General features: G+C 37.1%; 1 protein-coding gene across 1 annotated transcript in view; it reads right to left on the bottom strand.

Moving 5' to 3' along the window:
* Window positions 1-25,077, bottom strand: part of b4galnt4b (beta-1,4-N-acetyl-galactosaminyl transferase 4b) — a 117,704-nt gene that overhangs the window by 20,477 nt on the left and 72,150 nt on the right. Inside the window, 6 exon segments of the mRNA XM_051900987.1 lie at window positions 1,180-1,246; window positions 8,628-8,706; window positions 17,074-17,141; window positions 17,263-17,363; window positions 18,971-19,061; window positions 19,378-19,473. Coding sequence (XP_051756947.1) covers window positions 1,180-1,246; window positions 8,628-8,706; window positions 17,074-17,141; window positions 17,263-17,363; window positions 18,971-19,061; window positions 19,378-19,473 — 502 coding nt within the window.

Genomic DNA, 25,077 nt, shown 5'->3' with positions numbered 1-25,077 from the left:
CCAGGACTTAAAGTCAAATTTAAATACATTAAGCACTTTAAGCACCTTGTACGAACCTCTCGTATTTAATCAAAAAAAAAAAAAAAAATCCGAAGATGAACGAAGGTCTTGCAGGTTTGGAACGACATGAGGGTGAGTAATTAATGACAGAAATTTCATTTTTGGGTGAACTAACCCTTTAACATACTGGTTACGAAAGCATTGATTATCAATATAACCATGATGTAAATGTACTAAGAACAAAATTAAAAACTGAAATAAATGAAGTGTACAATTATAATTACAAAAAACAAAGCAAATGGAAGGGAGGCCGGTGCTGACAGCTTGCCATATACTGTATCTGTTGTTAACAGAGCAGAAAGACAGTCAAAGCTAAACCACCCAGGAGACCTTGCTCCATCTGCATCTCCCAGATGACATGACTAGAGAGAGAGAGAGAGAGAGAGAGAGAGAGAGAGAGAGAGAGAGAGAGAGAGTGTGAGAGAGTGTGTTTGCCTTACATACGGTGCGGTCTTCCTTGAGGGAGTGGTCTGCGTGATTAATGATTAGAACACTCTGGAGTAGGCTCCGTACTCTCTGGTGAGCTGTGTGGGATGGCTGTGTGAAAGCTAATGCACATCCCCCTCTCCCTCAGCTTGTTAAGTACAGTAAGAATTTAATCGAAAAATTGCTTTAGTCTCAAATAATTATGTAAACGAAGCAAAGGAGGACCATGGGGGTTGTCTTTGTCTCTTTTCCCTTCCCTCTCTCACTTTGTGTCTCTACTTCCTCTTAAAAGCATGTGTAAATTAAAGTCAGTCCCCTTGATGAATGGCAGTAATTTGAAGGGGAACGTGTGAACATGTGTAATGCTTGATAAGACGATATGCAAAGGAGTACAACGTACATGCTGACTGTCACAGCAAACACAGAAGGCTCAGGGGCAAGTGTTTTCTAGTGATTACCTAGTTGCCACTGCCTACATTTAAACGTAAGTACAATGTCACTTTTCACACAAACAGCAGAAGCTGTGATGTTCAGAGGCTGTGAATGTTAACTGCAATATTCAGATATGATTGCAACAGGCAGAGTTTGCAAATGTTACTCTTGAGAATTCATTCCATTTTATGTTTTATCTTCCCTGAAACGTGTGCATGCATTTTTAGCATAAAAAAAATTCTAAAAGGAAGGAGGATTTACCTGTGTACAACGAGATATAGGCTGAGTCAATGACATCATACTTCAGCCCAGGAAGGAAAGGTCTCCACTGCAAGAGAAGAGACAGACAAAGAGGTGTAAAGGAGAGAAAAATCACTTTTCAGATTTCAGCGCAAAACAAATGCCTTATTCCAGGGTGCTTTATTCCACCTAACCACCTGCAATTCAGTTTACGGGATGCTAATAATAAAATGAATATTTTTTCAAATAAAATTAATGATTAACTGACCACCTGCAACCCAGATAACCAGATGCTAATAATAAAATAAATAAAACTAATCATTTTTAATTATTCAATAACCGCCTGCAATCCAGATTTCCATATGCTAATAATAAATATATATTTAAAAAAAAACATTTATAAAATTATTCACTAACCACCTGCAATCCAGTTTAACCAAATGATATTGATCAAATAAAAACATTTTAAAAATGCAAATAATTAACTGCAATTAATTATTCACTAACCACCTGCAATCAAGTTTAATAAAAAAAATAAATTCAATTAATAAAATATATAAATGTTTGAATACTTTGAAATTCTTGTGAGAACTCATTACTTTTTTTTGGCAGCAGTTCTTCACCAAATAATGATTAACTGGGCATATGCTGATTCATGGTGCCTGGATAGCAGGATACTGGCTGGTGATATTGTGATGTTGATGCAGTTCCAATAAAGTATGCCAGATTGTGGTAGTTTACTGCCCTAAAACAACAAGGTCTGAAATAGTGCCATACAAAGGCAGCATTTACATTACATGGTTCAAGTGACCCAATTTAGTTTTTTTTTTTTTCCCATGTGGCACAGATCGGCTATGACCCAAGAACGAGTAAGCAGGAAAAAAGCACATGGATTCCAATATTCTCAAGTCAGTTTCAGTCCTCATTCATGTGTGGAAATAAATCTGTCAATGTGAGTCGTACATCATTGAAAAAGATGTAGCGAGGTATGTTGTTCAGGGAACAAGAAATCGGGAACCAGCGAGCGTTTCACAAACTTTATTAAATATAAAATAAATAAACATAAAACAAAATTAAAAGCGGCAGCCCCTCATAGATGACTGCCGCCGCACACACATAAACAAAACATAAAATAAATTAGTCCAGGCCTGGTCCTCTCTCGTTCTTCACTGTCATCGATCCTCCATTTATGCTACCAGAGTTCCTCCGTGAGAAACTCAAGACTGGTGCGGTGAGCATGTGGCGCTCATCATCATTCATGCCACCGGCCTCACCCCTTTCTCACGGCTCTCAGCCTTGTCCTGCTTGCCACAAAAGGGGCGGTGGTGAATGATGTCAACTCAGGTGGACACCAACCGTGATCACATGACTCTTTTTAATGCTCAGGCTGCAACAAGGGCTCTCCTTTTTTTTCTCCGTCTTAAGAGACCAATGTTTTGCTGGCCTAAAGATGGTAGGTAAAGCAAAGCTTGTATTATCATTTTGTCTGCATCCATTGCAAATCTCGCAGTTTTTACTTTCTTTTTCGGCCTAAGCTATTTCGGGTCAGTACGTCTATCTTGGCTTGTTTTGTATGCCAAGTGTATAGTGTAAATGCAGATTTCGGATATGGTTCACTTTTAAAAGATGTAAGCTGGTCGTCCAAAAAAAAAAAAAAAAGATATAGTGAACAAATTGGAATTGGGCATCAAGACCAGCAGTGTAAATGTGGCCAAACTGTGTTCAGCACAGACTTTTTGCCGTATTTGTGGCATTACCTATTTGCATAATTCATTTAGTGAATCGAAAGCTTAAACAATGCAGACAACGAATGCAAAGCAGGCGCAATTCATTTTTAGAGAATACCCCTCCACCCTCACTGTCTTTCTGCTTTCATCCTCACAATGCTCTGGGACGACACTGGCTCTCGAAATAGATGGGATACAGACACATAGCAATTCTTCTAAAGAGGCTCTACAATTACAACATCACTTCTCGGCCACTCTTACGCAAGAGGTCATTTAGCAATCGCATAACAAAAAACTCTTATCACACTGAACTTCAGAATCACACACTTCCACTCTTTTTTAACACACCAATGCCACACAGCAGCTTTCAGCATTTCAGACTGTACAGTTGAACAAAGTAGGGGGAAGAGATACAGGGAGAAAAATAGAACAAAGAGAAAAGAAAATATGTGATAAATTAATTTGAATTTGGAGCAGTTTGATGTTGACATTGCTTATAGTTTGACAGTTCCAGGCCCAGAAAATGTATAACAGAGCAGCGGTGTCTATCAAACTCACTGTCTTTGCATACTAATTAGTCATGAGCACACACTCAAAAGATGAGCATTTAGAAAGATTATTTGACTCAATTATGAACTCGCTGATTTATCTGACAGTCAAAGAATCTTGAGAAAGACTCAATCCCGTTAAGTGCCAGAATCAAACATATAGATGTACCGTTACTTTTAACACACTGATGAGGATTAGTTTTGGACAACACAACATAAACATTCACACACCTGAATCAGTTTTTTTCAGTGTTTAGTATTCACCCTGTTGTTCTGCACAGCTTGTGTTTCTCAAGGTCAGATTTGCCTTTGGGGAATCAATGGAGTGCAGTTACAGCACAATGTCAGATCTGAGGAGCCACAGATGCCTGTTTGCCCCCAGTGACATAATACACAAACACGCACATACACACACAAATATATCCATGAAAATAATCATGCACGTTCACACACTGATAAATACACACCTAAGCAGTATTACACACCGATCAAGGACTAGCTAGGCAGCCAACACATACTGTCCTTTATCATTGTCTATATAACTAAAAAAAAATCTTTCACTGGTAACACTTTAAAATAAAGTTCCATTTGTTAACATTAGTTAACTACTTTATTTAATATGTACTAACACTTCTAAAACATTTATTTTTCTTAGTTCATGTTAATTTCAACATGCACTAATACATTACTAAAATTAAAAGCTGTTAATATTATTTAACCTGAGCTGACATTAACTAAAATGAATTTGTATTATTATTAACAAAAGTTAGTTCACCCAAAAATTAAATTTCTGTCATTACTCACCCTCATGTCATCCCAAACCCATAAGACCTTCATTCATCTTCGGAAAAACACAAATCAAGATGTTTTTTATGCAATCCGAGGGTATCTGAACCACCCATAGTCATTGCACCTTTTGAGGTCCAGAAAGGTAGTAAAGACATAGTTAAAATAGTCAACGTGACTACAGTGGTTCAACCTTAATGTTATGAAGCGACAAGAATACATTTTGTGCGCAAAAACAAGAAAAAAATAACAACTTTATTTAACAATTTGAACTATTGTCATACACAGTTGACGTAGTGAACGCAGGGCAGGCTTCCGTGTTCTACGTCAGAACGCCGACTCATTACTGGCCGGCTCCTGCGTCAGCATCACACGCATGCGTCGTGCTGCTCACGTGTACAGCAATCGGCCAATAATGAGCCGGCGTTCGGATGTAAACACGGAAGCGCTGCACTGTGTTCACTACATCAACTGCGTGTGAAAACAATTCAAATTGTTAAATAAAGTCGTTATTTTTGTTTTGTTTTTGTGCACAAAAAGTATTCTCATTGCTTCATAACATTAAGGTTGAACCACTGTAGTCACGTTGACTATTTAACAATGTCTTTACTACCTTATTGGACCTTAAAAGGTGCAATGATGTTGCTGCCTACTGTATGTGTGGTTCAGAAACCCTCGGATTTCATCAAAATATCTTAATTTGTGTTCCAAAGATGAACGACAGTCTTACAGGTTTAGGACGACATAAGGGCAAATTTCACTTTTGGGTGAAATTACTCTTTAACAAAGATTAATAAATACTGTACACAATTAGCTGTAGGCAGTTAAAGACAGTCTCAAAGCATTGCAATCCCTAGAAAACAACATGCAGCTTGCATGATGTTGCATATATTGCATCAGCTACAGATTTATTTCTCCTTTGTCTTGACGATGAATATAATTGACCCCATTCACTGTTGACTGGCAGCACCAACCATAAAAGCTCCTACTGAAAATGTCATATAGGATAGTTTCTGGTCAGACTACATCAGACAGGCTTTATTAGATCTCTTTGTCCCTACAAAGCCTGGGGATTCTGTTAAAATGCTAATCAGCCTCAGAATAACTTTGGTGCAGGGTACTAACGCTTAGAGCAACCATGAAAAGTTTAAGCACATATGCAGATCACAGAGGTTAGCCTACCTTTTCTTATTTAATAGCTGAAACTGGGGGGAAAGGGGAATCCTAAAGATGCAGTGAGCCTAAAAAACACTGAACATCTAAAGCATCTCTAGTGAACTCGACAGGCTAGCCCACTGCACTTTGTTTAATAAATGAATTTTTGTGTTTGCCACAGATAATTAGCTGTTTTTGCTTTTTGGTGTCTGGTCCCTGTTGACTCTCTAGCTGAGAATACCTCCAAGTTCAATGAATTTATTCATTGGGCTCCTCTCATATCTTTGAACCTCCTATTCTCCAGCACTCTGCAGTGAGCATTAAATAAGGAGTGAAACACAGATGCGTCATCTTGGGCCTTCTTAGCCTCCAGGCACTGCAAGTTGTGCAGTGCGGATTTGGAAAAAAAAAAACCCTGTTCTTTATAAGTGATACAAAGTTGTGCAGGAGTGAGCTTTTTATGGTTACATTAGCGTTGTGTGTAGATGATAGCTTTAATAGTCAGTTAAAGATAAAATAAAAAAAAAAATGTCTAGAAGGACTAGAAGGAAAAGCATGTAACAATTCAGCTGACAGACTTTGAGCAGAAGTGAAAAATCTATAGACAATGACACCAAATCCTTTCTTTCCAATTAACAGCTCCACTATCAGTACTCTGTGCTGATTTTCCAGTCAAATGTGTGGAATAAAAGGGTCAAACGAATTCAATTTAATTAACTGTCCTGTATTATCACTAAGTTGTAAAGTTTGTCCTTTTGTTTAACTGACTTTAGATTAAGTTTTATATTCTGATTAATAATTTATCAAAAGATTCCATCATAAAGCAACAAAGTGATCTAGAGGACATAATTTAAGTTTACAAATAAGGCTGCTAAGAAGCATTGTAAGATGCAGAGTTGAGAAAGATTTATTAACCTGAAACATTTATGAATTCACTTTTGTTCTTTAGCCATAATTGCTTTTAGATTATGCAATGTTAGATTTATTAATTTAGCAGATGCTTTGATTTACAAATGAGGAATACTACAAAAAATGCATTGCACCCAAAGAAGACTAGAATTGACCAGAAAAATATAAGCTAGTACAGAAATATAGGTGACCCTGTGAAACAACAGAAAGAGAATGGCAGTTAAGTAAGCACATTAAGAGTTGTGTCAGTAGAGACAGGCCTTTTTTGATGGTAAAAAAAAGGACTCAGCTGTTCCGATGGAGTTGCTAAGACTGATATATGGCCTGACAGGTTCGCTGTAGACCAAACATGCCACATGCCTTATGAATTATTTGCAGTTATTTAATTGCGCATAGAGGATGGCCGCCTAAAAGAGCACTGCAGTAGTCTAGAGATGTCTAAAGCCTTAAAATGGAGTGGTGCAATGTGTTTAGATAAGAAAGGTCTGATTTGACTGAAAAATCTATGTACCTGGATTATACAGTAGGTTCAGGAATGCTGTTTGTATCTAGAAGAGGAGGGAGCCATGCACCGAAGCACCGAGCAGCTGAATTTAATTTAGGAAATCGAACCGTATGGTTCTCCAACCACAGTTCGGCACACAGTTGCACTGCGGTTCATCATAAATCTGACGACTCATACACATCTATAATGTGGTTTGTTGAAAATAAGTTCGGCTAATGTATGTTTCTGATGATGAATACGCATTTTGGCAACAGCAATGCACAGTAATGTTGTTTTACATTTGATTACTTTATTCAATTTTTGTACCTGATACCTAAATAACCTTGTGACGAGCAGGGCGGGCGAGAGCCGTGAGGGAACGGCGAGAGCCGTGAGGGAACGGCGCGAGCTGACGCTCATTAACACTCGCGTCAGCTGCGCGTTGCACCGGTCTCGAGTCTCTCACGGAGGAGCTCCGGAAGCATAAAAGGGGAGCGATGACAGCGAAGGACGAGAGAGGACCAGGCTTGGACTTTAAGTTATGTTTTATTATGTTTGTGTGGCCGGCAGATGTCCGTGAGGGTCTGCCGGCATTACTTTCGTTTTGTTATTTGTTTATTTAATATTAAAGTTATGTTGGAACGTTCGCCGGTTCCCGCCTCCTTCTTCCCGTATTTACGAACTGCGTTACAAACCTAAACACTGTTTATTTTATTTGTATCTTTGCGCTATTGTATTTGTGATATTGCTTGTAGTTTGATTATTTGTTCTTATTTTCTTTATTTTTATTTCACAGTAGTCCTTTTTTTCCCTGAACACAGCACATACCGAACCATACCGAAACCGTGACCCTAAAACTGGAATAAAACCAAACCGTGAGTAATTTGAATTGTTACACCCTATAGTGTGGAATATTAAATGGGAAAAATAAACAAATTAATTAATGTTAAATAACAATGTTAACTAACATAAATAATAACATTTATATGGGAGGGGGAGAGAGATGGACAGAAGTTGCAACAACACCAGTTATCAAAGGGGCTTGGATAGAAATGTATTAAATTATGTATTAAAAATGTATTAATTTTATACAAAGTACTGTAAGTTTCCATTTAGGGGGTTCTAATTATACTCAAGTTTGCCCATCTCAAGCAGGAAGAACACAAAATGATTAAATCTATTTTTAATCTATTTGTTTTCTATTTCATTATCAGTCGCCAGCCCATATTATTTCGGCATATTTTTAAAATACTTGTGTTTAACAGTGGAATTTCTTGTGAAAAACTACATTAGCCATGATGCTGTACAGAAAAATGAGTAGTTTTATATTTCTCCATTTTTTATAATTTGATTTTGCTATTCGCGATGCTTCATGAGATTGTAGTTCTTTCCATCACTAAAGCCGTTAAGTACACAGTCTTGTACCTTTTTTCTAAAGCTTTTTTTGCTTCAAATCAAAGTTTGTAGTGTTGTGATTCACCTCGTAGCTTGGTTAATTGCCTATAACGCATCCCTATGGGAAAAACTAATGAAAAAAAAAAAAAAAAACTTGTGGAACCAGCACCACTGAAAAAGAGGGCAGGCACTGTTGCACTCTATAACTAAGAGAGGTAAAGAGAATAGGATTAGAAGCATAAGGGGGGCATAATTTAATTATTGAATTAAACATAAAAGCTTTGGTGGACAGTCTAATTGAAAGAAAGGATACAAAAAGGTAGCACAATGTCCTGGCTAAAACAACATCAATAAAATAGGTTTACATACAATTTCTACACACTATCACATAGTAAGTTTTATTGGGGACACTTCAACATCTACAGTAAATTACCAGAATTTTCCAAACTCCAGCTCTGTACTCACCCCCACCTCCACATGGTCTGAACCTCTGTCATCTTGCTTGTGCAAAACCTCAAAGTAGTATCGGCGCGAGGACATAAGACTGCAGAGAGAAAGAGAGAGAAGGGAAAAGGAGGAGAATTAAAGTGAAAGAAAGAGAGGACAGGGGACACTCTCAGAGAGGTATGGAGAGAAAAAACAGATGAGGAAAGGAAAAAAAAATTGGCAGATGCAAAGATAAAACAAATTCACAAAGCACCTATATAGGGCAGGAGGATGTGTACACTGAATCACTAAGGTGATTTACCTCCTCAAAGAAGCACTACTTTCTTGTTCAACTACTAGAAAAACTAGATGTAACCATGAAGTAACCTCTTATGCTAGTCAGTATAATTTCATTTGATTTTGAAGCAAGATATCCCTGGTGAAAAGGAAGTTAGCTTAATTGTATGGAATGTGCTTCAACTCTTAAAAAAGTGCAGATATATATTAATGAAGTAAAATGCCAATTAAATGTAAAGAGTATACTTTCTTAACACATTTAAGTAAAAAGGGGACTTTGTAATAATGTCAAATTAAAAGTTTTACTTTAAAAGTACATTTTAAATCATCATGTTTTAAAGGGGTCATTTCTTTATTGTGTAATGTTGCTGTTTGTGCATAAAAAAGTTCTGCAAAGTTACAAAGCACAAAGTCCACTCCAAATGGGGAGTTATTCTCTATGTCAGTATGTATTCTCTATGTATTCTCTATGTTTTCTTCCGGAAAAGTACGTCACAATATTGTGTTGTAGCCATGTCCAAGAGACGATGTTACCAAATGTTTTGACAATCACAATATATTTTTTTGTGATGCAAGGTTTTTATTGAGAGAGACTACTTTCTTCCGCCACGGATTTAAATCACAAGTTGACATTTCAAGAGTCAAGCCCAAGCCTCTGTTACTAATTCAAAAACATCAGTCTAGAACTAGCAACGACAGCTTGGGTTGCATCAGTGAAGTTTTAAAAGTATTATGAGAGAGAAAAAGAGAGAGTGTGTGATTACCTTTGTCTGGTATAGCTTTCATTCACATTTATAAATTTGACATGTCCGTGTACACTGATGAAAGCTTCATGTGTGCACTTAATGTTTAGAATCTCCATAGGACTACAAGTTTATATTTTTCTGTTTTTTTGTTTTTTTTTGTTTTTTTGTAGCTACATCACAGAGGAAAAGCTAAATCATTTAAATCGTTTATAGAACACAAATGATGAAAACTGAGAGGCTGATGAAAGCACAAACAGAACAAAATAGTGATATATGAAAGAAGCATGGCTGGACAGATTAGGCTGCCTTTCTGGTACTACAACTTTTAAATCGACTTCTGTCAGTCCCTTTCTCATAACAGGCATCATGTAGGACAAAACACTGAGAATAACATATATTCTTATAATGGACCACTTTTTCTTTTCTTTTTTTTCTTTTTTTGAAATAACAAAACTACCACCATAAAACAAGTTAATCTAATATAAAACAATGATGACAGTATCAAATTAAGCAAAAAGGACAGAGAGGCTGTGCCATGTGCTTGTTAAGAAACAGTGTGCTTGTCAAGAAATATTTTAGAGAAATTCACCCAACGTCAAAGTAAATTCAAAGAAGCTCCTTCCTAAACTCATGCAGCTGGAGGCTCTCTTTCCCAGGTAGTCTTTTCCATCAAACCTCAAACAGAATAAAATGGCATGACACTGTGTGCAGAAAGAGAGAGATTTCTAATGTCAGCTGCAAGGAGGTTTTTTATTAAATGAAATGTTGCTAAGTGGAAGTATATAGAAATGACAACCCTCTAAACCTTATAAAATTCAATTAATTGCACTTAATATAAATTTAACATTTATTCATTTTGCATTTAAGAATATTCTCAAAATCAACAAAATCAACAACTGAACATTAGCAATAAGCATTACAAGCATTTATGTGTGTTTGTTTGTTGTCCTTTAAGGGATGGCAATATGTTTGTCATGTCTACTGAGAGTTCAATCAATAAAAGATTGAAGACTCCAAAAGAAAGGACTGGCCAGTAGATCAGGGCTAGATAGGATAAATTGAGAGAGGCTTGAGGGGGTACAGAATGGAGTTTTAATTGGCTGACTAATTGCCTGGCTCCATCTGAAAGCGTTCTGTTCAATAATTGAATAGGACTGAGTGATGAGATAGATAAAGAAAGAGTGTATTCAGGCAATGCCCACATGAACACACTCTCAACAGACTGCTGTAGCAAGACAGTAGGCTTGTTTGAGATGTCAAACAACTAACAAGGGCAGACTTCTCATAGCAGACGTATCGCATCTTGTCTGGTTAGGACATGGTGTTACAGTATGATCACTACAGACTGTAGTGCCGTTCTCTTTTGAAGTGGAACTCAACGCTGCGTTATGATTTTGACGCTATGGGAACGCTTTGCGTGAGCAGGTGTCTGAAGCAGAGCTAGCCTGTCTCACACATGCTTCAGACACCTGCTCTCGCGAAGCTCACGCAGCTCTGCTGATCTCATGCCAGACCCAGAAGCTTAGGCTTCTTCCAATCTGGCAGACAGCATGTTGTTGCCCCAATCTAGTTCTGACGGGAGTCAAGATGGATATGCTGAAGTGAGTCCGTCTCCTTCTCTCACCCTCACAAATGAGGAGCTGGTTGACATTATGAGCAGCGCCACGGACAAGCTTAAGTTAGATTGGTAGGAAGGAATCTGCCCCGGGTAGACTGGATGATCAATTCCTGCCCGGTCATAAATATCACAACCTTTCGAGGCTCAAGGAGAAGGTTTTTCTCCTTGATGCCCTGGTGTTGCATTTCTGTCCTTCAGTTGCAAAGAGGTAGTGCTGTCATGCCCTTTTTGATGATCGGTGATAGAGAGCATGAGAGTGTAGAGCTGAAGTGGGTGCTTCACTCTCTGTGCTCTCTCGCCAGATCTCCTGAAGAACTTGTTTCCTTAAGTAGAGCAGGCAGTTGAGAGAACAAGGTTCTCTCCTGAGGTCTCTCCTGTCCTTAGGACAGGATGCTTAATTCTTTGCTCCCTTGGAGTAGGTTGCCACTTGGAGCTGATGTCTGAGGGCTTGGACGGGGGTTAGCAGTGCTCTAGTCTACCCCTTCCTATTGGTAGATGTTGGCAGACGCAGTGAGGCTGTGGTATCTAGTCAGCTCTGCCCCTGGGTCAGTTATACAGGAAAGTAAGGGGAGGGTATTGAGCTGTGGACGTCGCACCTCAGGCAAATAAGTTCTTGGCCGCTATTTGTTCTGTATGGCAACTTTTGGCTACAGCCTTGCCCGCTGGTTAATTTCAACGACACAGTGAAGTATTTGTTCAGCATGGCGTAGTGGGTATTAACATTCCCACAGCTCCAAGGTCATGATACAGCATTGAATTCCACTTTGAAAGGGAACGTCTAGGTTACACATGTAACCCGGTTCCCTGAGAAAGGGAACGAGACTGTGTTGCATTGCCATACTTCAGGCATGCCTATATGTCTTCCTTCAGACAATCTGAAGCTTTCTCTAGGCGCCCTTTTATAGCCTGTCAGCACACCTGTGACGTCACCTGAATGTGGTAGACAATCAAGATTGGCTTGTATCACACATACTTCAGACACCAGCTCGCGCAAAGCATTCCCATTGCATCAATGTCATGGCACAGCGTCTCGTTCCTCTTTTCAGGGAACCGGGTTACATATGTAACCTAGACGTTTTCACCAAATATTCACCAACAAAAAAATTACATTACTGTTGAAAGAAAATGTTAAACAAGAACAAAAAAAAGTTACGGTTGTTCTAGAATCTAAGCCAATGAAGTGTTGAGCTGTAATGTCAGCGCTGCTTTTTGTTTGCAAGAGAAAAGTTGCTTTGCTGTCTTGAGATGTTCATTTCTGATTATATCATTTGTTAGATAAGGAATAATGAGGATCATCATTCCCAAATAATAAGTTTATCCTCAACAAACATATCCTGTGGCCAAACGACAAATTAAACTGGTACAAATTTACACATCAATGGCAGCCTATTTAATAAATAAAAGACCACTCACTCATGCTCCACAATGCATTTTCCCTCTAACTTTTTAAAGAAGAGCAAAAAAAAAGAGGAACGGTTGTTCTAAGCCAATGCAGCGTTGAGCTGTAATGTCAGCACTGCTTTTAGTTTGCAAGATGAAAGTTGCTTTGCTGTCTTGAGATGTTCATTTCTGATTATACCATTTGTAAGATATGGAATACTGACGTTCATCATTCCCAAATGGTAAGTTTAACCTCAACAAATGGATCCTGTGGCTAAATGAAAGATTAAACCGGTACAAATTTACACATCAACGGCAGCCTATTTAATAAATAAAATAATAAATTCAGACCACTCAATCATGCTCCACAATGCATATTCCCCTCTGTAGCCTTGGTTTTATTTATCTAGCTCAATTTGATGACTGCACCCACTATCCTGACTTCATTTATGGATGCTTCAGATATTTGCATAAACCCAATGCAACATGAAAGTGTGCGTTGGCACAAAACAATTGAATTAAAAACAAACCTTAGAAGGGAGATTGCTTATCTCTTGAGTAAAGTTTATTTCTTGTTTGTTCATTTGAGGAAGTAAGTGAGTAATTTATGCACAGATTAGCGGATAACAAACAGAAAGAACAATCAATGACTCCATCAGAACAGTCTTGCAAAACAACAGTTGCCTGAATACAGAATACAGAATGTCAGCATATGATCCACTGAATTAGACAATAAAAAAAACACAAAAAAATGAGAAAATTTAGAATAAAGACTTTGGATGATGCTTGGCACAGTTAGTGGAACAAGAAAAAGAGGCCGCTGCCATCAACACCATCAAAAGTGACACAGGCCTAGAACAAAAAAACAAAGCAGAAGAACATAACAAGAGACAGCCCATAGGATTGCCAAGAGATGGATACGACTGAATGGCTAACCATCATTTTTTTAAAAGTTCTAATGTAAATGGACTAGCATTAGAGTAATAAATTGCCATGTTTCCATTTTTAAATTTAGTGAACTGAAACTGCTTTTAACATTCCCTAGCACACTTGTGACAGATACTTCTAAAATGTCAAGAGAGGTTGACCTCTGCTGGCCCTGTAGAACTGACATATTGCCATAAATGTCAGCTGCAATATCTGAGACTCCTGAAGTTACTCTGCCCTTTCTTTCCTTCAGCCATGGAGGGCAAACCAGATATACTCCATTCACTATGTAAGTGATACAAGAAAAAGATTATTTTATATATATATATATATATATATATATATATATATATATACAAGAAAAAGACACAGAGTCTCATACATTATATTTTTATATTAAAATGATATTTTTTGGTTATTTTTATGCTAATTTCTACAGTGTATCATATATTATGCTAATTAATACACTTTCTCATTATAATCAAAAAAAAAATAAATTAAAAAATTAAAACAGAAGTTTAATCTGATATAAATTCTGCATGTTTTTTTTTTGTTTGTTTTTTTCTGTCAACATAAATACAGAACTTATCACCATTTGTGATTGAGAACCATTCCCCCAGTTTCACCGACAAGGCTTAAGCCTAGTCCCAGAGAAAAATGCATGTTTGAGCTGTTTTAACTTAAAGCAACTTGTACTGACATATCTTAAAATATGTCAGTGCCATTGTTTTGTCTTAAGATGCACACCAGTACTATTTTTTTCTAGGGTACGTTTATAAAAGCTACTTAAATGCCCTAATTCAGTGGGTCTCTCCCGGGGGGGGCGCGAGTAGGCTACAGGATGGGAGGAAAAAAAACCTGAAAAAAAAAAATTTGCACATTTTTTTTTATCACTAAACTACCGTCATAAAAAGTTATAGTTTTTAGGTTTTATTAAGCGAGTCATTGAGTCGTTCATTCACGATTCGTTCAAACGGCCGATTCATCAAGAATAAGACAGATGTTTGTGAATGGGTGATTGAATCTTTGACTCAAACGATTTGTTCAAAACACTGAATCATTCAAAACACGATTGAGTGTTGCTGTGAGATGCGCTATGTTGTGATCTTTGTTTGGATTCATCGGATCTATTTTCGCTGCTAAAATAGACCAAAACAGTCATTATTTCGTCTAAAACGTAAGGGATTTAATATTATTAACTTGTTTGTTGAACTGTCATATCAGTGTCACATTTTCAATCGTGAGGTGATGGTAAATTAAGTGATGGTCAGTTGTCAGCTCTCTTGGTCGTCAGGTCGTGTGATGTATGTTGCTGAACTGTATTCAAATGTTATAAATATAAAAACACCACATTTTGAAATTTAACTGCAGTATGTCAATTTAGTTTATTTGTGTGTGCTGCGCTCATAGACTTTAGAAAACGACGCTCATTTGTTTGATTTCTCCTTGAGAAGCTGCGCAAGCCTCAAAAGTTTAAGGTCCTTGCACCCTGACTGAGTCCGAAACTGTCGTATTCGTTTTTTCATATTCGTCATTTGGTGGCTCTCAATTGTCAAAAACACCCCTCAAAAGGTTGAGAACCCCTGCCCTAATTGAACTAAGGCTTAATCCTGGCTTAAAGGGTTAGTTCACCCAAAAATGAAAATTCTGTCATTAATTACTCAGCCTCATGTCATTCCAAACCCAAAGACCTTTGTTCATCTTAACACAAATTAAGATATTTTTGATTAAATCCGAGAGGTATCTGGCTCTTCCATAGACAGCAATTTAACCACCACTTTCAAGGTCCAGGAAGGTACTAAAGACATCATTAAAATAGCTGTGTTCCGAAGATGAACGAAGGTCTTACAAGTTTAGAACAACATGAGGGTGAGTAATTAATGACAGAATTTTCATTTTTAGGTGAACTAACCCTTTAATGTGAAACCGGCCATTATGTGTTAAAGGCACCACCATCGACAGAACTGGGAAAACTTCAAAGAGACAAAAATGGGAAAGAGTTTTTATCTATACACACGCTGAATATGTAAAAAGATTCATGCATTCAAAAACTCCATTATAACTAAACTTGAAATAAGAGGTTTAGGGGTTGCTGGTTGTGATACTTTCTGATGTTCTTGGAATCTTTGAATCTCAGTCCCAACAAATAAAAGCAATGGAGTGAAACTGCAGGCACAGAGTGGATGACATTTGAACATCTCTCCATCTAACCTTTCCACCGGTTTTCTGTCTCTACTGTGTGTAACATGCGTTGTAAAGCATCTTCCTAGTTTCTGTCATCCATGACTGACAGGCATGTCTTGCCTCTTGAGTGCTCTGTAAACTTTTTACTGTAGTTCATTAGTGCATTATTTTGCCCAGCAACTATGGGAATTCCAGACAATCCTGTCAGACATCTTCCCTGTTTGCTCTCTAAAATCCACCCCATTAGTCTATATAACGTAATGGCCTACTCTGCTCTGTCTATGTCACCAAACTAACAAGCCCCAGTTGAAGGCAAAATGAAAGCAAACAGAGAACTGAGGTACGTAGACAGAAAGTCGTCTAACTCAAGTTGAACAGAAGTCAAAAAAAAAGTTTATATTCTGACATCCTCAACTAGAAAAGCAGATGATATCAAAGACACTCTTGTGGCATTTTGAACCGTTGCCAGACCATTGTCAAAGCTCACTGAAAAGAGGAGGCACTTCTCTGCATTTCCCTCTGGAGTGCCAATAAGCATGCTCATTTTTATTGGCACTAAAATATTCTGGAACATGTACACGCTTGCTTTCAGACTGACACTGCTGATGAATAATTCAACAGCACACACCATTCACACCAAAGCTCGACTTTTGCACCAATCAGCAGTGGCTAGAGAAAACAGACAAGGGCGATGAAAACAGGTGACATGACACTTCATTCTGACATACTACTATTTAATGTGTCCCTTGTGATTCACAATCACACTGTCTCTGCAGACACCTATTGGGCAGCACGCTTGTTAAAACTGCCCCTGACACCTGTTAATTTAACAGTGAAGTTGAGAATGTGCTGTCCTATAATTATATACAGTATGTATACAGTATGAGATTTATACACATGGATTTAATGAATGGACAATGGATGGAGGAATACATCTTGAATGTTTTCACTCATTCACAAAGTTTGGTGGCATGACTGTTTTTCAGGTTATTTAAACTCAATTTACAAATACAAAAATATGTGTGATGGATTGGCATGTTCATACATTCTGCTAAATATTAAAAGCAGTGACAAATGAAAAAAACAAATGTTCATCTGGAGGAGAAATAACAAGTAAATGTGTCACTTGCCACAACTGTGATTTGCACATCCTGTCTCACTCATTGCTGCTCATCCTGAGCACAGCATACGTATCATATCTACTGTATAACTGTATAAATCAATGAGCTGGCAAGTACCTTTCCATGTTGCAGACAATCCTTTAGTCATATTCTTCTAATATGCATTTAATTAGGAGGGTAAATCCAGGAAACATATGCTGTATGACACTCACCGCACAGGTTTGGAAGTTTGGGATCTGAACTTGCTGAACTCTCCTGGAGCTGTCCACTCTGAGCCGTGCTATATGACAACAGACAACAGAGACTGTAAGTCCTCTCTAGCACAGATGCACAGGACACAATATCCAGGCTTGTACTATTCAGAATTTAATTGAAAAGGAGCCATGTATCATAGTACACACCTGTCCCACATACACCAGGAGTCGGGCATTGAGTGGACTCTCATCTGAGCTTAGCCACAGTTCAGAGTTATCATCCGATGCTATTGCGAACTGGAAATCCCCTGAAATAAATAATTTATCATTTAGAGAATTGTACAGTATAACCTTATGACTGACCTGCAGGTTCTTACTTTTAAGCTTCCTTTGATAACATGTTTGGCAGTAACAGGTATCTCGCAGCAGTCTATCACCTAGTGGTGCTAGTGTCTTTATTCTGGCTGTCTGTAGTACTCTGGTATATACCTCAAATTGACAGTAGCTCTTCCTTCTCTTATTGTTTTGTGAGCTTGTGTGCCACAGCCAAAATCCTGACTCAGCGACCCTAGTTATTTGCTAATGAAAACAATCTCATAACTTTTCTCCCACAAACATGATCGCGCCGGCACGCACCAGGGCTCATATAGTCGTCCTCACAGCAGCTTTTTCTTATCAGGTTAGGCAGAGTGTGCAGAATGTGCTGACTGCAGGGGATCTATTGAAATAATGGTTTCTGTGTGCCTTTAGACGTCCTGTCAGCTTTGGCAATATTCAGATTTCTTACACATCAGTCAAGCCTGCTTTGAGGAACATTTTAAACACAAAGCAACACTTAATGTGGATGTTTTGAATGTGTGCGACGCTACAGCACAAAGGTTTGAGAAGATTTTAGAATTGGGCATGAAGCACTATTAATATTCACCATTTTTATTTAAATAGAACACATTTTCTTACATTAAAAAAGAACTCAGTTATTACTGATGATAAGAATTCTATAATGCCTGTGTTCATGTCTTCAAACTATATGGTATAAAGTAACATACCAGATGTTTCACTTTTGAAAGCGCTTCTGAAACAATGTCCTATGGACAGATGACAAAACACTTTCTATATATGCACAGTATATTTGGAGAAGACTCCAGTCCAAAAAAAAAAATAAAAAAATTAGGCTGGAGGCAATATTATGATCTGGATCTGCTATGCTGTCCAAGTTAAATCATAAAATGCTACAGCTGAATATCAAGCCTGTTTATGATCACAAATTTAATACAAGCTGAATCACGTAGCATGAACAAATTATTATTTTTTTTTTTAGAATGACAGCATTGTATTCAGTCCTTGACAGTATTAAATGACAGTATTAAATTCAGTAAGATATTCTGATCTCAAGCAAAGAGTCAATAGGATGTACAGACTATTTTTACACAATAGGAAAGACTGGTTTAGTTACTGAGCCATGCATATATTATTGTGCATTTTAGGAAGGAATTAGAAATTAAATGAGCATGTGTTTGATTTTGATAAAAACAAATCCATAATATATCAAAGGGTTCATAACCCCAGTAAAAAAAAAACCTAAACCAAAATGTTCCATTTTAGCACAATCGTATATACTTAAGTATATCTTTATTTGGATCTCATCAATACTTCCGGATAACTAAAGTGCATTAGTACATAAATATGTAAATGTATTTGTAGTATACTTAGCACAAATATATATATATATATATATATATATATATATATATATATATATATATATATATATATATATATAAATGTATTTGTAGTATACTTAGCACAAATTACATTAAGGAAATAATTTTTGTTAAAACAAGAACTACTGTATTTTTACCGTAACCCTTGATGAAATCCTTGTAATATGACAAAAACCTTTATGAAATACACTAACCATCTTTGTAAGGATGAATGAATCCAAAGACTCTAAGGCCATAATTCTTCCACTTTGGAGCCACTGCAATTTTCTTCACTGTGGTCCTAGTCTGTGGGGAAGAATGAAATATAAAAGCATCTGTAGGCTTATTCACTCTTAAACCCAAGGCACTAACACTAATTCACAGAATCACACCTCAAAATGACTTCTAAGAAGAATAAACAGACAGCTACAAAACACTGTGAAAACAAATTATATTAGCTCTGTCTGCAAAACATCTTGCCTCAAGCAAATATTAGGCCAACATTTAGATTGTGTTAATGAAAATATTGAAAATGAAATACTGACTATATATATATATATATATATATATATATATCAAACTCTTTTTTTTTCAATGTCTGAGAAACTTATGCTGGTCTTACATGTGGGTAGAGAGGAAAATGAAGATTCTTCCTGAGCTGGGAGATAGATGAGCCACACCAGTCTTCAAACACATGCAGATTGGCCTGACCTTTATACTGATAGAGAACAAAAAAAAAAAAAAAAAAAGAGAGAGAATCAGATTTTACTTTATGTGTAACCAGCATTAATATGAAGGAAAAAGCAAATGTCCTGTGATTATAAAAAAAATAAAAAAATAATAATAATTGTAAAATAAAATAAAATTGGCTGAATCAACAGCCAAGAGGTGAGAACAGGGCCCCAGGCCTTCACACAGATCCAGATTGTGCACAGAACAGCCCGACAAAAAACATGTCTGAAATTGGATCTGTGAATATGCCTTACTTCCTCACAGCAGCGTGTTGTGTATGTATGGACAGTAGCAAGTCCCGTACTTGCTCTGCAGCAGCAGCAGCTGCAATAAAAGCAGCAGGGTCATTCCATGTCAATTCAACCAGAGGTCCCCGGCTCAAATGTTTGATTTTGTTAATATTTTTTCTGTAGTAAGACAAATATAAATAGTGATGAAAGCCAAAATATTATGTCACAGATGTATATTTACTGACTAGTCCACTATTTTGTAAAGGGGGATCAAAAGGACAATTTTTACCTGAGATTTGGAGCCAAATTAGAGGGGTGTAAAAATTACTTTAGAAAGATGGCAGCATCATTATTTTACTTTTGCACAGAGATTGGTAGGTCTATTAGTAAAATCTGTTGTCTTTAGCAATCTTTGTTTTTATTATATGCCAACAGTGACAGTTCAAAAATGGCAAAAAGCACTTCTTATGCTTTTTTGCCTCAAGTTTGCATGCCTGTAACTCAAGAATTATTAAAGATATCTTAATATCCTTTTAGATTCTAGTTCTTAACAAACTTTCCTTTTGGTATATTCGTTTTAAAGGCCCTCGTTGTTTAAATCCCAGAGATATGGACATGTTAATGTGGCCCTATGAATAAATTGGTAAATTGTACACATTTTCAGTGGTCAAAAACTAAATGCGGGTAACTTTGCATACAGCTGATACTTTTTCTTTTAAAGAGGAATATCTGAAGAACAAATAATGTTAAAACTAGAAATGTATCTCATTTTTTTCTATCAGCTCAATTGCATAGAACATACCTGTCTGAGCGCCATAAATATTCCTTTTCCAAAGTTTGAATGCCTGTGACTTTAAAAGTATTCAATATATCTTAATATCCTTCTAGATTCTTATTCTTAATAAACGTTTCTTTTGAAATTTTTATTTTTAAAGCCCTATGTAGTTCAGTATTATAGATATGTGGACCCCAATGCAGCTCCATGTCCAAATTGTTGAATTTTACCCATTTTCAATGGTCAAGAACCAAATGTCGGTAACTTTTTAAACAGCTAATAGTTATTGTGTTTAAAGAAGAATGTCTGAAGAATAAATACCACTAAAACTATAAATGTATCTTGTTTCCCTCTATCAAAACAATTGAATACAACACACCTCTCTGAGTGCCACAAACAAACATTTTTCTGAAGTTTACATGTCTTTAATTCAAGAAGTGTTAAAGATATCTTAATATCTTTAACACTTCTTGAGTGTTAAAGATACTCAAGAAGTGTTAATGTGTAGTTACGATACTGCGTATTTGAACTCTTGGTAGCTTCAGAAGCTGTTAAAATTAACAAATCCAAAATCCTTCCAAATATCTGGTTCAAATATAGATTCTTCTAAAAACACTTTTGAGAGCAGGTTAATGTGCCTCAACCATTTTCAGTGGGTTTTTGGTATTCAGAGAGTGATGTTTTATGCAATTCTTTTGATAGAGGGAAACAAGATACTTTTCTAGTTCAAACATTATTCTTCAGACGTTCCTCTTTAAATGCAACAAGTAATCAGCTTTGTGCAAAGTTAACCACATTTGGTTTTCGATCACTGAATATGGGTAATTCAACAATTCGAACATGGAGCTGCTTTGAGATCCCCATATCTATAGGACTGAACTGTATAGGGCTTTGAAAATTAAGATTTTGAAAGGAAAGTTTATTAAGAATGAGAATCTAGAAGGATATTAAGATATCTTTAATAATTTTAGAGTTGCAGGCATGCCAACATTGGAAAATAAATATTTATGGCACTCAGATAGTTATGTTATGCATTTGAGTTGATAGAAAAACACAAGATACATTTCTAGTTTCAACATTATTTGTTCTTCAGATATTCCTCTTTAAAAGAAAAAAAGTATCAGCTGTATGCAAAGTGACCCACATTTGGTTTTTGACCACTAAAAATGTGTATAATTTACTAATTTCCTCATGGAGCTGCATTAACGTCTCCATATCTCTGGTGAATGGGAATGGGAATGCTAACAGATACTTTTCTCCAGTTACTAGAGACCACTTTGATTTTAACATCAATTGTAATGTAAACTATGTAGTGGTCTTATATCAATAATATGTTTTTCTCCTTAGAAGGAAAAGTATAATTATGTTTTGGTACGATAAGCTGGATGCGACAAAACGCTCACATTTATCAGAGTGATTAATCATCTATTGGATACGCAGCAATGCTTTCAGAAAACACAAATTGTCATAAACATGAAAATTGGGCAATGTATTTCCAGCAACTTCATGCTCACGATTTAATGAAGAATTTATGAGTTGGTGCAGCAGTGGTGGGATTTAGCAGGAAGTGCGTGCACCTATGCAAATTTTCATGCACTGAATTCTGCACTACCCTTTATCTTTCTGTAATGCTCCTGGTGGTGGCGGTGACAGAGACAGGCATTACTCATCACGCAGGTGAGCTCACATTAGATTGCTCTTGCCCCTTCTGTCAGTCGTTTAGGTCTTTCTCCGCACAGCCACATTTAAATATAGCCTCTATAATTACAGCTGGTGTGGATGGTGGGATTGGCATCCCACCCATTTACAGGCAGACAGGACGCCATAGAAAACTGAGCCATCTTGGGGATGCTTATAGCTGTCACGGGCACACTGGACTGTGCCACTTCACTGCCACGGCGCATTCGCACATGGAAAGGGTTCAGTTCAGGAAAAAAAAAAAAAAAAAAAAAAGTAAAATGTAGTCACAGGTGGTACAGTGAATTTAGCTGTAAGCATTATCAAGTGTACTATTTAAATTTTCATATGCTCAGAATAGATGAATAACTGTCACCCTGGTTTGTTTTGTGCAAGGGGAAACAAGGAGAATGTGACAGCATCTACATAAAAATAAGCAGCATAATACAAATGCATCATAAATCAGGAAAAAATGGGATTTGCTACCATAATCCCCCAGAGGTATGATAAAAATATCTAAATGGTCTCATTGTGTATCAGTAATAGACTTGTCTGTACTTGTTAGAATAAGGTATGATTTAAATACCTGTGAATCTCGTGTTGTCACACAAAATTAATAGCATTCATCTTCCCTTTATCTCTGAATTATAAGTAACTCTAAAATACATTCTGCGGTGCATGATAAGAGAATCTTATGCTGCAACATATGGAGTGTGAATGAATGGCCTGAGATCTTTTGTCAGAGTCATCTCACTGTGCTTCCAGCCAAAGCCCTGATGATATATTTCCCAGCCTGGTTATTCCTACTGGCCATATAATAACATTCAATAATACAGAGAGGAAAGCACATAAATCAATTGATAAAAACAGAGGTTATCTCTGCACTGGGACATTTTTTTTCTCTCTGCTGTGTATCATTGTGGATAAATACCTGACAAACAATTGACACATATCCAATGAGACAGATGATGGAAGAACAGGGCAGCACAAGGACTCGTGTGACGTTGCGCTGTTGCTATTTCTGGTATTTGATGCTCCCTAAATCACATGCCTCATAAGAGCTTCTGTGCTCTCTTAACTTCCTGGAGGGTTCGCCCACACCTGACACTTCAACGTCGAACAAGGAGCTCATCTGTCACGGGCCCAAAGGAAGGGGGCCTCAGGGGCAGGGTGCGGTCAGGGACCCTCACTGATCATTGTCTCTTCATTATCACAAAGTGTTTGGTCTCCTAGCCTGCTATGGCAATGAGAAGGGGAGAGGAGATAAGGACTGTTGGCTTATTGATCAGCAATACTAGAGTCTGGTTCAGTGTTTTCATAGTATTTAGAAAAAAGCTACACTACAATATCAATGTTGCTTTATATATGGTATATAGCAGGGATGCACTGATACCACTTTTTCCAAAATGAGTCCGATACCAATCATTTTATTTTTAGTACTTGCCGATACAGAGTACCAATACCTGTATTTTCATTGCATTTTTGAATTTTTAAAAATATTGGCAGAGAAACCAAAAGAATATGAATCCAATTAGTTGGCTTAGCAAATAGACATTTCCTTCAGTTATTTGCATGCCTAATTATGCCTGTTAAAATGTATTGTAAGAGCATCTGTTACTTTCACTGTTCATATTATTGCTCTATCATATTTTATCTTTAATTTAATAGCACAGTGAATATTTAGAGCTGCTCCAGCTGGGCTCAAACAATCAAGAGCAGTGAGTGACTTTCTCTTTGTCTTTTGTTTTTAGATTAGCATTGAAAACAAAGACAACATTAGGTTTATTAGGCTGCTTTCACTTTAAGAGCTGAACATATCCAACATGCTGTTACACACGTTTTCTTTCTCTTTCTGTTTACATTCACTTAAAACATAACCGACTATGTTTCACAAGGATACTTGTCTATGGGCCTTTTGACAATTTTGAGTGAATTTGTCCGTTCAAGTGCAAGAAGTCACGAAAGAGAACTTAACAGGCTATTCACGTGCTGTCTGAGAGGCAGCTTTCTGGATGCACACTTCGGATATTTGCACACTTCTTGAAAACGTCATGTAATTACTGTACTGCCTTCCTGTTACAATGTAGGGATCCATTCGTCATACATAAATCATGTAACAGTTCATGTTTTTTACTTGCACAATTTAGTTTTAATTCAATTGACGCATGTGTGCTGAGTGAACAATCAGCAATCAAGAGCATGCAACAGAAGTGCTCTCTTTTGCCATATCCGACCGAACTACAAACTTTCCAGTGATGTCTGTGAAAAAGGGATGTTCACTCGACAAGCTCACACATCTGTGCCACTGCGTGCTTAATCCACTCTGTGTTTGGCTCATTAGCTTGCGCACAGCAGCTATATAGGTGTAAAAAATTGAATTTGTTTAATATTCTGTTAATTAAAAACATTTACTTCACAGACATCCTTCTCTGATATATCCAATCTGCTCTTTGTTTGCTCTGTTGTCTGTGTTTCTTTGTCTCAAGCACTGTACGCTGGTATCAGTATTGGGCCGATACAGATACTGGTATCGGTGCATCCCTAGTATATAGACATATTGCTTAAGGGTCATAAAAAAAAAAAAAAGAATGTAGATGCTATGAAAACACGCTATGAAAGCATGTTTAATAATATATGTTCCCTTTCGAGGGAACTCTATGCTGCGTCGAATGACGCTATGGGCTTGCGTCCCGCGGAACCTGGTGTCTGAGGCATGTGTAAAACTAAGCTATTGGCCGACAGTGCAATGATGTCACAAGTGGCGCCCAAGAGGGAAAAAAAAAAAGAGGGTGCTCGACTCAGTTTAACACTAGAACCGCCACAGGGTTTTTTTTTTAAAATGTACATAATAGGTTTTCAATAAAACATTCAAGTCTCCCAGTCATTGACTTTTACTAAAATTGTGTAA

Source organism: Ctenopharyngodon idella, chromosome 7 (assembly GCF_019924925.1).
Source record: "Ctenopharyngodon idella isolate HZGC_01 chromosome 7, HZGC01, whole genome shotgun sequence".
NCBI classification, from domain to species: domain Eukaryota; kingdom Metazoa; phylum Chordata; class Actinopteri; order Cypriniformes; family Xenocyprididae; genus Ctenopharyngodon; species Ctenopharyngodon idella.
This window is presented reverse-complemented; position numbering and strand designations above follow the sequence as displayed.